This window comes from Bombus vancouverensis, chromosome 1 (assembly GCF_051014615.1).
Source record: "Bombus vancouverensis nearcticus chromosome 1, iyBomVanc1_principal, whole genome shotgun sequence".
NCBI lineage: Eukaryota > Metazoa > Arthropoda > Insecta > Hymenoptera > Apidae > Bombus > Bombus vancouverensis.
This window is the reverse complement of record NC_134911.1, coordinates 16,278,076-16,296,235: the sequence shown is the minus strand read 5'-3', so window position 1 is coordinate 16,296,235 and position 18,160 is coordinate 16,278,076. Positions and strand designations below refer to the sequence as shown.

The 18,160-nt window shown below is 41.2% G+C and overlaps 1 protein-coding gene across 2 annotated transcripts in view; it reads right to left on the bottom strand.

Moving 5' to 3' along the window:
• Best2 (bestrophin family protein) overlaps positions 1-18,160 on the bottom strand; it is a 41,287-nt gene that overhangs the window by 17,886 nt on the left and 5,241 nt on the right. The window contains exons 1-4 of one of the 2 annotated variants that reach the window (XM_033327391.2): positions 11,232-11,255; positions 7,667-7,777; positions 5,397-5,568; positions 1,810-1,939 (exon numbers count right to left, since the gene is read on the bottom strand). In XM_033327391.2, the coding sequence (XP_033183282.1) occupies positions 1,810-1,939; positions 5,397-5,516 (250 nt within the window). In that variant the 5' untranslated portion in view covers positions 5,517-5,568; positions 7,667-7,777; positions 11,232-11,255. Of the gene's footprint in view, positions 1-1,809; positions 1,940-5,396; positions 5,569-7,666; positions 7,778-11,231; positions 11,256-18,160 lie in introns of those variants that run through there. The other variant, XM_033327390.2, reaches the window with a different exon arrangement.

The following is an 18,160-nucleotide window of genomic DNA, read 5'->3' as shown; positions in this document are numbered from 1 at the left end:
AAGCATTTTATTCGAATTTTATATGAAAATCACGTTTGAGAGTATGGAGTGTGACTTCGAAAATAGCGCCATAGTATTTTATGTTTTAGCTGCGCGCGCTTCTATGCCGATGTTAAACAAGTATGGCGAATTGAGTGGTACCAGCGTCGTGTGTGAATTGTTCTGAATGTGAAATTTGTCACGACTGTTTTGTGTTCATAGAACGAAAGGAATGCATATCTGCTCTGACTTGTTCTTTCCACGTACGTATTCAAAGAATGTGTGATAAATCTTGGTTTATTAGTCTATGTAACTGGAATCAGAATGCACGTGGACAAGTAAAGGGACAGTGTGATGTCTTCTAACTCGTGACATGCCTCTTAATATATTTGTGAAATTTTCTTAAAATAATACTCATAGTTCTCTCTCAAAACGATAATATTGTGAGCAGTAGTTACTTTAATGATAATTTATAATACTTGCAAATTGTGTCAAGTATTATTTTAGCAAATATTCTAAAGGATTCTTTGATGGGAGGGAGTTGTGTTTTAGTAAGTTTGACATATACAGTATTTTAAATCACGAACGTCTGCTTGTTCACAATAAAACAAACAAATACGTATAATACAGAAAAAATTGGCTCAACATAACTACGTATCTGCAAAAGTGATTGACAATTCTAATCCTAATGTAGAAGAAAGGAAATTTTGAAGAAAATGGCGGCCACAAGCAACGATAATGGCGAGTCGTGTAATTTGTGAATAGATTGCATGATTATCGGAATTTTGAGGACTGTTTACCAGTGTTCGAAGTTGCCGTATCTTCCTCTCTCTTTATCGGTAGTAAGGACAGATCGTAAACTCATAAATTGCTCCAAGGTTTTCAAATATGAAGAGAAAGTGTCGAAACACGAAGTAACAAGAGCGTTAATGATTTGAAACATGTGTATAAATAACGTTTCCATCAGAGACATACAGTTACAGATCGCTGGGCAATCGTTCGAAGGTTATGCATGACACATGGTTCAATTTCGATTAAATAACGGTTCCATCACGCAAATACAACGTTGCTTATCATACAATTGATCCATACGAATTACTTATTAAGGACTGATTGTAATTCTTCTGCGAATGCCAAAAATCTTGACGACTCTTTTATTTCGGAAAGAATTCGCGTACGTTTGTCGTTGAACTGTCCTTGTTACCATAAGAGTCGCTTAATTGTATAGGAATTGACATGTGTGTTAATTGACTACGCGTCCTTGAAGTAGCAACCGAGTCCGCTCCCAAGTTATATTTTGCATTGAACTCTTAAACCTTTAACGGTATTATTAGTTAATCCATTTGATAATAAAAAATATAATTCTTCAGTCTTCGTCAAAATTTCGTGTTCGAATCTGTTTACTAGTCAACGTACAGATGCAAATGTAGACAAAACGCTTAGCGGTGAATAACAGATAAGATCATTCGCATAGAAAGTGAAGTAACGATTTAATACTCCTCGTCAGAAACCATTCTTACGTAACATATCAGTCTATGAATGTAGATAACAGTGGAATAAATATTTTGTAATGTCTGCCCCGGACAGAAGTTTATATTATCGGTTGTTCCATTAAGTTATTACTTTTCTTCTTTTTTCATCGCGTTACAACAAAAATATTTATTCTTCCTCGCTGCGTTTTAATACATACATTCGTATTTTATGTTCAGTTCCGTAAATAGCTTGTACTCAAAATGAGAGTCTCTAAAAGCGACACACGTTCCTTGCTCTCGTCGAATAAAAGAAAGTAAAACGATTTAGGTAATATATATGAACGAGTAACTCACTGACCAACGTCTACGATGTGCTGAAGCGTCGGGAACCGTCTCTTCACGCGCAAGGAAATCCTCTGAAGCGTAATGACGTACGCGAGCACCGCGTATCTTACGATGTTTCTCCTCATCAGTCTGCCTCTCTCGTCCTGTAATGTGAAAATGTTTCAAAATTATTACCTCGGGCACTCTCTTTAGATGTCTACTTTTACGACGCTTAGTTTACATCAAACTGTGTCTATTCGTGACCATGCGTCAACAATAATTTCTTTGTTAATGGTCACAGAAAAATAACGTAACACGTGATTCTGACAAATAATTTTAATGCCTTTAATTACACGAAGTTAAAATGATTTCACGCACCAAACAAAGTACTTTCTGTAGAAAAAGAACTCAAAAACGCGAGATACCGTTTCTATTAAGTACCACTTCACCAAAGCTTTGACTAAGTAGCAGAGCAAACATTTCTTTCGTTTCTTGTCTGACTATATCTCTCAAGGCCATCGAACGGTATTTTATCACACGTCTATTACAATGGAATATTTATAAGCACAGATTAAATAAATGAGCAGAGGAGAATCGAAGGAAATCGGTATCATCGGGACGTGTCTGCTTCAAAATTCGTTTCCGAGGCTGCATGAATGCCGGACACGTTTCCCATGTCTTGTACACACTTTCCCCTTGTTCTTTTGGCCCGTGATCGCGAATCGTCACCGGTTTCGAGCCGATTCCAATAATAATCGGAGAAAAATCCACGGTGGCGCCTACCGCGTATTTTTCCTTTCGTTTCTGGCCAACGACGCGTGCGCATTTTGTAATCGGCCGCGCGTTTTGTAATCAACGACCATCGCGGTAAACGATCGCGCACGCTTGCTGGAATGTCAATTTAATCGGAAATCGCAGCCAACGGTTCCTGGATCGAAATTTTCCACGCGCGATAAAAACTGTCTTTTTGTAAATGCGTTTACATGAAATGGAACGCCTCTGTGAAACGATTGTCGTACCCGCCGCTAACCGCAATCACCATTGGCAATCGTGTAGCAGGTAATCGTGTTGGTAATCGTTAATTGGACAACTGGTCGATCGGTCGAATCGTTACGTATGTAGAACACGACGAGATTCAGATGAAGCATTTTGTGGATCGAGGCACGTCTCGTTCGCTCGATATAATGCATGCAACGACTGAAGAAAGTTTGTCGAAACTAAAATTTTCGTTTAGCTAATAACACGTGGACGGTGAACGCTACAGCGGAGGCCACGTGCTGATTTAGAACGATCGCGTATCGCGATCTGAACGAAGAAAGTTGCTCGCTGCGAACTGAGCCGTGCGATCCACTGAAAGTCCGAGGAAACGCAATTTATTCCTGATTAATTAAACTCGTACGTGGCGTGTTCCGCAAATGTTTCAACATCGTCCGTTCATTTGCACTCCTCGACGATCGAATTACGCTTTCTTGAGCTTTACGTTAATTACGAAATATGAATGACTGGCACGTTAGTTAGAGGCATACCGGTTACAAGTAAATGTATACAGCTGCATACATAGTCTTGTAATTAAAGAATTTACTTTTTACATTATCCGCGTTTTCAAAGACTTCTATTCTCGAGGAATATTCAGAAATGTGAGAAAATGGGGTTTCGCTGCGCTCTATAAAGAGACTCCATTTTTTCTTTTTTTTTGAACGAGTCATAGTTATAGATTAATTAGTTTCACCTTCGTACAGGTTCTTCGCATTCTTCGTCAGAAGCAATGCTACGCTATCAATCTCTCTAGGCATTTGAAACTCGCGCAACGATTCACTACAAAGGTTAATTCGCTTGCTGGGCTTTAAACGAGCTCTTCTTTTTTTTAATTTGGCTAATTAATCGCAATCTTCTTTGTAAATCCACACGAATAACGGAGAATAAAGACGCGTCGCTCGAAGATGTAGAAGCTTGTAGATTTTGTCAAGGGATTCGAGATGCTTCGAGGCGGTTCGTGTTTCTGTAACGAACACTCGTGTCCCTTTTTTTCCCCCCTCGGTTTTGTACTTTCAAAAGACAAACGTCCCTTCTTCCTCGGAATACAGCGACTTAACGTCGCGCGTGCAAAAATGCACGGCTTGGCAGCTTGAAAAGGATCCTCCTTACGGGGGAGAAGGTGGGAGTCGAGGCATCCTTCTCGCCTCGGGGCCTGAATTCCAATTAGATTTCAATGAAAGGCACAGCCCAGAAGCTCGTGCTGCCCACTCGGCGCTGCTCATTCACAAATCCGATACTTTGCGTTACGTGACTACATGACCGCGGCTCTCTTCTACATACGTAGAAAACTACAGTCCCGTTCCGCGCCTCGAGACCTTGTCCGTTGACAACGTGTAGAAATTCAGCTGCAGTTCTAGGCAGCTGCCATTGTTCGGTCTCGAACTCTCCGCGTGTAACTTTCTCGTGTGTGTGACGTGATAATCGGAATCTACGATACGCGTTACATCGATCAAATCGGCACGTGTAATTGTTTCGCCGTCATCGTACATACCGTATATACTGTACGAGGTGTGGACCTCGATACGGACACGATAGGAGAACACTGCGCGAAGAGAACTTCGTTGCACGAGGAAGCGATTAAACCCTTTGGTACTTGATCGGCCCGTTCTATTAATACGATATCGTTAGCCACGGAAACTTATAGCCAGTTTCGCAGTGTGGTACGCGTTCACCAGTTTCTAACCGGGTGGTACATAGTGCGAGCACGATCTTTGTAGAGCGTTGATGGCGGTGCAGTTAGCAGAGAGCAGCGAGGACGGACTCTCTCGAGTAACTCTCTTGTGCGCGAGGTAGCACAACGCGTAGGTTCGTCCTTCTTTCTTGCTACGATGTATACGTTGCACTTTCACTTCGACATTGTGTCATTGACCACACAGCTGGAAGACCCTTCCTCGACGAATTCGAAGTACGAGCCACGAAACTCGAGCCACGAAGCTCGTCTTCGACTTCGTCGAACTGGTCGCTACCATGTTCGTTTAAAAATATTTGAGATTCTCTTTGAGTTGAGTCGTTGACTTAAAGTTCAGAAACTAAGCATTTTGAAATGATCGAAGATACTCAGGAACCGCTCGTTCATAGAAACGAACTTTCGTTTTCGGTTTAGGCGAGACGATCAGAGAAAGTACCGATAACAAGCGGGAATTTCTTGTAAGGTGTGCAGCGTGTCGCGCGCGAACACGTGTGCCAGAAGTTAGAGTCACATGCCAAGGGTCACGCGAATCGCTTCTCGAGGAACCGCGTCTATCGTTCCTGGCTATCTGTTAAGCGGATGTACAAGAGTTACAAGAAGATTTGCTCGCTTGCCAATTATGGGATGATCGCTCTTCGCATTTTTTTCACTTCTGGGCGTGGCGTGACTCCGAGAGCTGGCACCTACTTAGGTTAACGACACCGAAACGTGTCACGGCAATTCATTAGCGTAATGAGACAAACGCAGCGACAACTACTATCCGTGCAAGGCTGCGCGTTTATCGTTCTTTTGAGCCGCTTCGTTTACTGGGAACTTCATCTTCCAGTATACCCGCTGTTCCACGATTCAGCACGAATGCGAATTCGTCGAAATGTTTCTTTCATCCTTATACTTACGTTACCAGGAATAGCTGCGCTGATAAAGAGTGCTAAGTTGTCTGGCCAGGGTAATAGTTTATATTGCTCCCACCATCGCTTCACGACCAGACTCACGTAAAATCCCAGCACGAATGACATCGGTATCGATTCGCTGGAGTTTCCAAAGTAGTACCTGATCTTTTCGAAGATTCTGTAACAGATAATCGTCACGAATCCTTATTGAATGTAAATTATCATCTGTTATCTTCCACGTGTGTTCTTTCCTCCTGAACGAATAGTTTCGAAAGAACTGTACTACCCATTCGAGCAATTAACGAAACATGTTTCGCGAGACGAATCGAATGTTCGCAAATTATGTGTGTGTACGGTTAAATATTTGTTTAGTAATACGCGTGGTGGAATTCTTATATCGCCTCGCTTACAAGTGGAGCAAGGTTGAGGTGATACCGTCATCGAACGAGATACCACTACCGGTCTTATGTACAGGTAATTCCTGTTAAATGGGAATTTCCATCGAGATTTCACAGCTGCTCGCGAAAATCTGTTAGCGGCTGGTCCTATCTATCTTAAGCACTCGACGTAACCGATGATGAGATTCGATGTTCATTGGAACTTTTTAACGTTCGATGTTATATATGTACATTTTACGTTCGCGAGTTTATCATGTTTTGCTTTTGCACAAGAGTTATATATACGAAAGTCAAAGAGTTTAGCTTGCAATTAGAGCATTGTAAGGTTAATGCACTTCTAGATTTCATTCATTGCTTTGGTTATCATTTAATTCCAAATTCTATTTACTCCCCGATAGATAGATAAGCGAAGAAATTCAATAAATTCTAAACGAATTATCAGGCAATTTAGAAGGATCTAATTTTCATTAAATTTCATTAAGAAGGTCAGAAAGATCCTAAAAGAAATTATCAATTTTTTTGTAAAAAGTCCGTAAAAATTGCAGAAGCTCACATGAAATGTTAGTAAACGACATATAAAAGGATTTCAACGATGTTTTATAAATTTTAGCCTCAAATAGATTAAAAACTGTCGAAAACACGCTGTTAAGAGAAAAAAGTTTTATATTTCAATAGTAACACTAAAAATTCCACTAAAAAGCTATAATTTATCGCTGAAGATCCTTGATATATACGATGAGGCAAGCCTTTATTTCGAATTGGCCGATCCTTCCTATGATCGTTGGGTCTGCTGGACCCTAAGCCATCCACGAACCGGCCCTACAGTTCTAAATTTAGACCATGCGAATCGAAGCGGCTCAAAGAAGGGTCCTTTTTAACATCCGCCAGCCTCGTGCATCGTGCTTCTTCGCTTCTTTTTTTATCCCGACGTAAATAACAGGTTACGTTTTTATGTGTTTTTTAATACGGAGCCCGGACGAGTCGACACATTCCATGGCGTATTATACAAAACGCGAGCCTCGTAAGGGAGGAACAATTTTATTTACGATACATGCAATTTAACTACACGCGATATACGTATGTCTGGAACAGAAACGTTAAAATGTTCTCTCTTCTGGACACGGTTCTCGTCGATCGTTGTAACATTATGACGTTTATACCCACGGTCGGTGGATTTTCCTGAGAATCGTGATTTCTACACGATGGTGACTCTGGAGAAACACCATCTCTATTTAAATTAATTGAAATATTGGCTTTTATTGCCGCGATTGACGGTCGTTTCTTTTTACCAGCGATTTTCATGCGTTTATCGTGGTCATCGTAAAGTGCCCTACAAGAGAGAACCGACGAATGCGAAACGCGACGATAAAAAGAAAACGAAAGATGAGAGGGGTTAAGTAACCGCGTTCTGAACAAAGGAGCCAGCAGTGTTAATATCGATAAAACGGTACTATCGATGTCAACCGGCGAAATATAATGTCGATTGACGCGTGGAAGGCTTTGTTGCTCGACCAAGGTCGATGTCGCGTGGGTTTCACGGCGTAAACTTGGTGGTAACCGATACACCACTCTGTTTCATCCACTCCGTTTTTCTCCAGATAGAACCGCGATGAAAGAGTCTTTGTCTTCGAATTATCCTTTTTTTTTCAATTCAAAGGATCCATGTCATTGCCATTCGTGAATCTTTCTGGAAGGTTTTGCGAAAGGAACAGAGAGAAAGATTTCGTTTCTTTGTTTTTATCGGTGCGTCTTAATTTCAAGGAGATAGGCTGCGTTATCGCGAGGCGCTATTCTCGACCGGTTAAGGCGTCAACCTTCGGCTCGTGGAGGAAACTTCACCGCGAGAAGATATTCAAATGAACGTATTCATGTACTCACACCCGCTGCTGCTCGTTCAGCCCATATCGATATGTAAAATTGATGAGGTAGTAGACGAACAGGTAGGCCAACAATTCTCGCCAGATTAGCTTGTAAACGGACCCCCGCCATCTGTGAAGAAGAAAAAGAAAAAGAGCTCTGATGAAACGAAGTTTATTATGTAGGTACTTACATAATCGTCACTTTCATGTAATAATCGTATTAAGTATTGACGTCGTATTCTCATCGCTCAACAAATTTATGCACATGGATTTAGATAAGTACGTTTCTCTTTTACGAGCACTATTCTCATTTTACTTATTTCACTTTGCAAAACGCAATGCAAAAACTCACGCTCCTTGGCTCGTGCCCAAAGTTCAAAGATTTGTGTCGATAGGTCGTATCTCATTTAATAATCTCGATGATGCGGCACTTTAGAAAAGGAACTCGTGTAGAATGTGACTGGTTTTGATAGAAATGCAGCAGTAGCGCACAAAAACAAAACGAAATGAGTTCCCTTTTCGATGTTCAACGATTATGATGAAATAGGTATGAGGCGAACGGCTCTTTCGATAGCTGCCATTTTGCTCGTTCAGAAATTAGATTGTAAAGAGTGGAATGTTGTCGCGCGATCGTTTCGACGATAACGATAGGAGTCGATCGACGTTGGACACACGCCATTCGGGAACTGTTAAATCCCAGTGAAATGTGTGTCAGGGTTAGACCGATTTTACGAGCTTCGAGAGTACATTGAATTCGCAATATTTTCGTGTCGAAACACTTCACGCATGTGGTCTCAATGCTTTACATTGCAAGTGCACGCTTCTGGATTCATTGTTATTCGTGTATTTTATGGCGTCATTATTGGTTGGGAACGTCGTTGAGAGATATAATTGCGGCAGGCACGTTGAAATCATCGAAGGACGGTTATATCGAAGGTTTCGTCAATACCAATCGCGAAGCGACAATGACTTTAAATTCAAATCCCGCAACTGTAGATAGCACGATGAAACGTAGTGCAAACGAGGCCAAAGTGAAAAGCTGTGGATTATCGACGGCCGTTTCTGTTGTTGTATCTATAATACATTGTTTGGCTGTTGGCTGTAAGTAAACACGTTGACCACGTTTATTTATTGATCGTTAAAAACCTCTTGTATCATAAAATTGTGGTAGGAAATTCTAATATGAAAAAGAATTGTATTTATGCATAAATACAATTCACAAAGGGGAACACAGTTTATTGGCATTGAAATGGCTATGGAGAAAGAAAGCTATGTAAAACCATCTCGGATATCCGGTGCATTGAAAGTACTTTATCCTAGTGTATTCACAAGACCGTAACAAGCGGTAGCGTTCGATCGTGGTTTTCTAATCGTCGACTGGCACACAAGAAGATTCTCAGGAATTGTTTTTCTATCGAGATCTTGCTGGAACATTTTATTTCTTGTCCACGTCGAGTCATCGATCGTTGTAAGAGATTGTACAAACAACGTACGAAATTTACCTGTGAGCGTTATGGATGAAGTTCCTGGAACATGTTTTTTCAATGATGAGATCTTCTCGCGAAGAGTATCAAATTTATATTTTCGGAAATCCCACAGGAAAAAAAAAGAAATGATACGTTGGAAACGAGTGAAAGTATAGCGGTACATTTCATATCTTACCACGTACGAATACGTCAAATTCCAACGTTTCTCAAACACGTTTCGAAACATCATAAACAATATTAACACGCTATTCCGAGTACTCGCATAGGACTCTTCTTCCCTGTTTCTCAATAATTTTCGTGGAGAATCGCGACGAAACCGCGACGTGGCTGCAGCAGACGACGAAATCGTTGCATAACTCCTCGCGCGGAAACATCGTTGCTAGATGAGAAAAATCGCGGTGTCTATGAATATCGAGTTATTTCTTTATTTGTATGTCAGTAGGTCATGGTAGAGAAGCATTGTCCCACACCATTCATACGATACGCGACCGCACGCCCGTGAAACCCCCACGTGTATAAGTGCGTGGCGTTGCACGCGTTACGCGACGTTTCTACGTACGTTCGCGAGCCATTACGCCGACACGCGAGCCAAAACGATTGCGCGTCATCGTCGGCCTATTGACTACGGATCGATCTTCTACGATATTTACGAGATTTATCAGGAATGTGGAATACCACTGTTTTATGTGAGAATATTTAGACGCACCGTTAACGACCTGCGAAGGCAGTAAACACGTTCATTAACGAGCACAATGATCGATTCATTTGACAGGGAAACAACAATACAGCAGTTAAGTTGTTTTTTCTCCAATTAATCGTTTCGCTAGCCTTTTCATTACTGTGATTTAACGAACTCGACTCCTGTCTCTGATTTGCCCCACTCGGATAAATTCTGCAGACTCATGAAATAGCTGGGTAAATTAGTTTTTTGTAAATCATTCGTCGATCGTAAGATCGATACGTAGATCGTTTCCGATATATCCGTTGGATCGTGTAGATCAATATCCACACGATCTAGGAAGATCTTCCACAGAACAATTTATGAAATAATACGTAATGATGTACAAGGATGAATGTAATTAAGTGATCGACCCGATGGCGCTGCATATCTAACCGCGTCGTCAAAGATAATGTACATTGCGTCATCGACCGGCTACGATTTACATAAATTTGTACGTTGGATCGCATCTTCGTTCAGCGATACTTTACGGAGCAGGGTACAAACATCGCGAACCACTGCTAAAGGTGTTTTCCCATTCGCGCGACTCGCATAATTTTCTACGAATTAGATACATAGTGGTTCCACGTGATCGATAACTGCCGTTTATCACTATAAAAACAGCGTGGTTCACGTCACGTTTAACTATCTAATAACATTACAAATATTTTTATCGCTCTACAAATCTCACATAGAACTTCGAATACTGATGATTTTCATCAAAACGAATAGTCTTTGAATCGCACGTATATAGAGTACAACAAACCTTAATACTCATCGTGTGAAAAATACGCTTTTCCAATAATTTCAAACTCGACCTGCCCAAAAAACTGTTCACTCTTTTCTTCTTCTATACCGCTCACGAGTTGTAATTTTACATTAAAACATAAAAATAATTGAAATTATTCCGTTTATACCTATCCGTCAATACGGGTGTGGAGAGTAGCATGAGCCTCGTAAATTTCCTGTGTAATAAATTCAGATCCCCCGCCGGGCGACAGACATTTTTTATCGGCGTGAAAAGATTCCACTAGAATGGAAATAGAAGCGAAGAAGACGTTGATGCAGGTCGTAAAGATTGACGTTCGAAGCGAGAAGTTAACGATGTACGCGCGTAGTCGAGTTAAAACGCGTATGTTCATCCCCGAGTGAATGGGCAAGGGCTGTCTTATAGCAGACCAGATGTCGAGCATTTATGCACGATCGTTATAACATAATGCCGTAGCGGTGATTTAGCCTGGCGCAAAAGTATTTCCTTTTTCGTCCTTTCTCCGCTGGCTCATGGTTGTCGCGGTTTCAGAACACGAAATCAGCCGTAGCGCGGTTAAACCTCGCGTGTTTCTGTAACTCCGAATAGAGTTTAAACCGCTGTTGCTTACCTCTGATTGCCGTGCTGCAAATGCCACGGACAAGACGCGTTCGCGGTATGATCTTAATCATTCACTCCGGTTTCCATCGATGCGCGAAGTTTCTTCACATTTCCAGTGTTTACGTAACAACTGTTTAACGCCGCGAGAGAAATTTGGAGCGATGTTTCTACGCCGAGTGTTGTTATTACACTTTATGTTTGCGGTAATCGTTTTTGTCGCTTCAAAAGCAAAACAGTTAAGAAACGGAAAGCAATTTATCGATAGTTTCGCATGCGAACTTTTTCTATAATTAGCCGATGAATTTCGAGGAAGGTTAATACAAATACCGGTCGGAGACGGCCAAAGACGCGTAGGAAGTGACTGGTGAGCTATAACTGCTTTCGTAGCACCGCGGAATGCTAAATATTGCTGAAACGTGAGTCACCGTTGCATTTGCTCCGCTAAATAGCCAACAATACTCTCTACCTTCGCTAAGTCGATTATCTATCGTAGCTGCGCCACCATGGGCACGAACTGTGCGACAGCGTTCGCGAAACGATCTAGATCGCGATCTCTGTAATGCCGCCAGGCGGTCGCCACTTTTTCACAGTGTAACAGGACGGTAATAAACTTTGGTTAATTTACGCGATCCGTATTATAATGTATATCTCGTTGCGAGACTTCGTGCGTCGTTTGACACGTTAACGGCGAAACAGCTGCGCTTTCGTAGCATAGCGTAAACGCGGCAATTCCGTCAGGTTACGAAATAATTACACGTGGAACATCATCTTGGAAACGTAACCAGAAAAACGTTTGTTCGCTCTCAAATAATTTTACTGGCAATTTTAGAACGGTGGATCGATTCGTTTCTCAATTGCTTTACCACACGAGAAACGTTTATCGAGAATCAACGTGGTATGCCAATTTTATTACCAGGCTGTGAATATTTTTGCACATGCGTATTTTTATGAATATAGATACCGTCAAATCTTCTATAAATGGGTAAAAATCTGCAATCTATTTATTACCGATGCGAAGACGCTGGACATCGTACACGAGCGATGTCGCGTGTCCTAGCGCACGGAAGGCACTTTAGATGAACGAGGAAAGGCAAGACGATAAAACAACAACACTATACAACGAAGTTGCTCCGGTAAGAGGGAAATAAGGAGCTTGATCCACGCTCCTGGATGGCGTAAAGTAACGGTCCACCGGTCAAGGCTCGCCAAGGCCTTTTATCGTTCTTGTCGACCAGACTACATTATACTTCTCTCTACGATTTTGTTTCTTAGGTTCTCGTTTCTCTCCATCTTTCCGGATTCTTCGTGCACTTCGCTGAATTCACACGAGCGTACGTTTTTGCACCGCTCTCGAGCAAGAGTTACATCACTCTGATTTACCAAAACGGCTCGTTCGTGCGATACGAAAGCGGAAGTGAAATAATAATCACGACATGGATGCTGAAACATGGTCGAATCGCCTGTTCCATCTTTTCTAGGTTGTACGTGCTTTACAAGCGTTAGTGAATTATTTATGAATGGCCGCGGGAACTTGTCTTATTGTTTGTTTTCTTATTCAAAGAAGCTGATGGGTACTAGGGTTCTTTCAATGACATAATCCATCCATTTAGATTCTTCTTGCTGGATGTTGAAAAAAGATTTCTTTAACATTTGAGACCAATTGGATAGTTAGACCAAAGGGATGTGGTAAAATGCGCTTTTGAAAATTTCCCGCTACGGAGAGTGCAGTGGGAAATGAGACGTAACATCAAAATTGCATTCTCATATAAAGACATTATAATCTGGTACGCTATTTGTTTTTCGAACCGATGGATTCTTTGTTCTAAAGTTGGTGATTTCAACTACGTATTTAGAATTCGTCATGATCCCACCGCAATACATCAAGCCATCGATGAAGAGATATCCGTTTCCTCCTGTGTTTTTCATGGTCACGGTCATTGAAGCCTACACGTACCTTCTCTACGCCCTCCAAATGCTTCGATAAACATCTTAATCGCATTTTTTATGTTTGAAACTGCATAAATACTTCTCAGAAAGAAATTACCCAGCTTCATTTTATTAGAAGGATATCTTAGCAGAACGCTGTACGGAGTGCACAGAAAAATCTGCTGGAAACAGTGTTGCATAATTAAGCTTTCAGACGGCTGAATCACGAGATTAAAAATGTATTTCCTGCAATCTTTACGACGGTGTATCGATGAGTGCAAGGTTCACTCGTTGTTAGATCCGATCGAAATGTATTTTACGATAGTTCCTTGCTCCGATCCGTTTACCCGACATTGAAGGATAGGTCTGCATTGAATTATGCTAACGTCTGCTAAAACGAGCATTGCAAACGGATTCTCTTGTTCTAGAGGCTAAAGTACGCTTAAGCGCTTCTATAAACGCTTCGTTTGTAAGAAGCTCGAAGCTTCTGGTCGAGCAAGAAAGGAACGTAGAGGAAACGAGCCTCTCGGGATATAGTAGACGAGCCAACTACGGTTCCGTGAGGTGGAATGCGATAACTAGTCGAACTCCTCGCGACTCGTCGACTCTATCTTTTTTATTTATCCGTTCGAAGATCTTTTTTTCCATTCGTTGGAAGACAATAACCGAGGAAGGTGGATCCACGACGATGAACAGTGGCTCGCTGAACGATCCTTGGCTGGGCAGAAGCACCACCTTCTTCGAGGCGTTTCCAATGATTTATGGATCGTTGAAATCGCAGCTCAATGCATGATTTATGGAGTTCTCATCGTGATGGCCGTTTGAGAGAAATATGAATTGTGTTCGGAGCCGATTTACTCGAACCTTTGAACGAGCCAGACGTGACCGCTTTGAAATATGCGGAGCTATTCATTGAAAGTTCAAGCGGAAAGGAATTCGAAAGATGCAAGAACTTTTGCGATTGTTTGTCAACGTATCTTTATTCTATATAGAATTTCTTATTAGTAAATAACGGATTAGCATTTTGGTAATAAGTTAGAATAGACAGACTCGTGTATTTTTATCACTGTACAAGATCAGAATCTGAAAAGTGACTTCAAGTGTAGCAAGTGATTCAACGCTGCGATCTTGTACCAGGAAGAGAACTCATCCGCCTACGAACGTTGCGGTCGGTCTCGTAACGAGAACGAATCTCGATAAGTATTGTTACGAAAGCCAACTCGGAACAGGTGGTCGAAGAACCGATACTGACATGAAGCTGTGGATTAGCGAATAATATAGATGTATTTCGATCTTCTCGCTGTTAACTCAGCATCACTATATCACCAGTGACAGATACCGATTTGCGTCTGTAATCACACACGATTGTCTTCGACAATAACAAAAACATCGTTGCATGCAAACGTCAACGCGTGCATGCAGGTATTGGCAATAGCTTTTAAACGTGTTTTCTAATTTGACAACTGAGTTATTAGATTTTCAAATGCATTGATTTCATAATTATGTAGGAACTTGCTTGCACTCTGTAAATATGAAAAGAGGAGAATCGATCTTTTCCAACAAATGCAAAGCAACTCTCGAGAAATAAGATTATCCTATTTCCGATTCTGATGGATTGGGTCTTTCCCATTATGCGGCTGCGTCAAGAACAGACGCATAATACGCGATATCTCGAAATCATCATCTCTAAAGATACAACCAGATTCGATAGCAGAATTCCGAAAGAAAAAAAAAAAACACGGTTTCGACGTAATTTCCTCCATCAGAAGACGCTGGCTATAATCCCATGAAAGCAATTGCGGAAGTACGCGGCATGGCCAGTTTACATAAGCGCGGCGGACGATTAGCATCGACCATTTGGTTGCTAATTAATCGCATTGTGAGGAAGAACGTTGATTCGACTGTTGAAAATTACGCTCCGCTGGGCTACAAGACATATGCAGTTGCTAGAGAATCACGCGAGAAACGCGAACCATCCTACTGTTTGCATTACTAACGAGTTTATGCCATTTGATGAACGTTTCTCGATTAATTCCAGAAAGGTAAATCAAACCGGCTAGTCGTAGAAGGAAACGATCCTGTAGATTACGATTTACGATCTCGAGTGTCGATGATGTGATCAAAGAATAAAGACTTGCTGTCTTCCTGTTAATGGGTAAGTGTCATCAGTTCCAAACAATTCGAAGAATTTTTGGAATGAATTGATCGCCTGATTATCATAAGTGGTTCCTAAGTGGCTGTTGACCGCTGGTCAAACACTTATTCGGCATTACAAAACACCTTCAAAAGATGTCTAGTAATAGAGTACTCAAACATTGACGGTTTATTATGCCGACAATGTCAAGAGGAATGCATTTCTTACCAGATACTCGTACTAAATTCTTTTTCCCTATTATAGAATGGAACGACACATTCTCTTCCCGTTCTTCAGACCATGAGAATAATTAAATCGCATATTGACTAGTGTTTAGATGAGCGTTATACATACCGATGAGTTTGATTGACAGTGACACAGTTACGAGCAACCTTGTATCTCGAACCGAGGTGCGAGAAGTGCGTCGATTATGCGTGGAAGGTACTCGCGGGTATTGCGTGTGTGCCTTTGGCTGCTTCAGCTCACGCTATTCGTGCCAAACATCCAACGTTCGTATCATGTCTTTTATCGTCGTTCGAACAGAAGAAAAATATTACACTGATCAATTTTTCGTTTCTGATGATCATTTATCAATACTTCTGCTCCAATACGGCGGAAGTTTCGAACGATCAACGAATTTCTTAATCATAGAGAAAATACGAGTTTATTTTGTTTATTGATGAGCTCGATACGTACTCGCTATCTGCCGTTTCCGAGGATCTTCCTGTTTATTTTATTTTAAGGAAACGTGGAGTCAAATAAATGCCAGACGCAAGGTCAATTCTGGGTACGATCAGGTGGTTCGTCGATATTCATGGGATGACTCACGAATTCGTCGCTCCATTTGACTTACTGATTTTCAGGAGGTTCGACGAAGACTGAATATTTTCTTAATCGTTATTTTTATTTCTACACGTTCATCTATACGGGGGTCTCAATACTGGTACAAAGTAGGTTGTTAGTTAAAACGTTCCTTGTTGAGGACAACGAAACGTAAATAGCGTGGAAGACGTCTCTGTCAGATATGCGAGATTATATCTTAGCTCGTACGTATTTCGCAAGAGTTACTGTGCAAGTGTTTTAGTTAAAACAAGTGGCGCCTCTTCTTCTTTATGAGGACAGAGAAAGACAGAAGTTTCTCCTCGGTCTCGCGACTTTTCCAACGACCTCGTTTTGCATCTGTCGATCAAATGAAAATCATTTGACTCGTTCTGAAAAGCCTCATCGGCATATTGATCGGTCGGTAGTCTCCTTCACCTTTCGGCAAGAAAATCATCATCAAGGCAACAAATTGTAATTGATTCCTCGCTCTAAGCAAGATAATACCAATGCGGGCAACAAGGACGCGAGGCTACAAAACGTTGCATAACTAACGCCGGTCACGCTCCACGGAGTGATGCTCCTCGTTCGTCCTCACTTTGGCAAACTTCTCGGTCGCTTCCTTGATATCGATGCTTCCGTGCACGTGAAATTGGCCCTCTGTCCAAACAATAGAGATTCTCGTTCCTCTATTCTATGTGCCGTATTTTGAAAACATAAATTTCTATAGCAACGTCCGACTTGAAGAAGAAACGAATCTAGTACTAAGTTAAGTTGCATAATTAATACGATATTGGGCTATGTAATAGAACAGTCGTGGATATAGATAAGAGTAAAATTTAGATAATGGAACATAGCAATTTTATAAACATAACAACGGTTTCTCACATAAGACCAGATTTACTAAGCAATCTTGATCCTTCTATGTCAGAAAAATTCTCAGAAGGCAATAAAAATCTCTCCCTTGAGTAGAAAATATAATATTCTGTTCATAGAATAAACTGTTCAATATTATCTTTAACCTGAAACAGCTATCATCGATAATACCAGGAACTCCATATCTTTGAGAAAACGCGGATTCCTTGAACATTTGAAATATGACAGACCCGACTAAGTAAATCAGAATCCACGAGCCATCCAATTGCATCCAAAAGGCAATACGCATTCGAAGGCAGGCAGGTGCTGGTGATATTCACTACCGAGGAGCAGAAGATACGACCGGTAAGCCTCGGTCACGCTGTGATCTCGGGGACGGTTTCACATTTTAATTAGTAAACGAGCAAAGCTGAGTACCCGTCATACGTCTGGCAGTAAAACGTTTATTTCGCCATTGCTCCTCGCAAAGGAGCTTCGCTCGTCCCTGTGTCGTGTCGTTTAACTCGCGTACGCGTACTCTTCTGCGGCCCGATCAAGGACCAATGGAAACTATTCACAAGTGTCTTCGCGGAAGAGAAAACGAGTTCCCTGTTCTTGTTCCGCGCCTGTGCCCGCCCGAAAAACGTCTATCCCCTCTTGCAAGCATTGAGATGCAGATCAGACAAATCGCAGGACTTTCTTAAGTCAAAGTGCAACATACGAAAGTAAATTTTAATAGAATAACTCTTATGAAATATCTCTTATGACAGAAATATTTATGTCGCTGTTAATAGTCTCAGAAATTGTGAAAATACGCTACTTCTTGATACAATAGTTTTCTGATTTATCAAAGCTTGTAAATTAATGTAGGCATCGAGTATCTTGCGGTAAAAAAAAAGAAGCGAATAGAAAAATGGGTTGTTGTAGTGACTTCTGAATAATTGACGTCAACTATAGAAGTCGGTAATAGGTATTTTGCAACACAAAAGAACTGAAAAGTTTGTAATCAATTTTTGAGCCAGCATCTGACACTGTAAATCGTTAGACTAAATTGTTTCTTCTTAGACGTGTTCAGTTTCTTCCAGGAAATGATCAAGCAAGTGCACATACAATCCTTGCTGATGAGGGAAAACAAATGGTCGCGAATAGAAGTGCATGGAAACAATTAAACAGTTCTTATACGTGTAAGGTTTTTACACTTATTC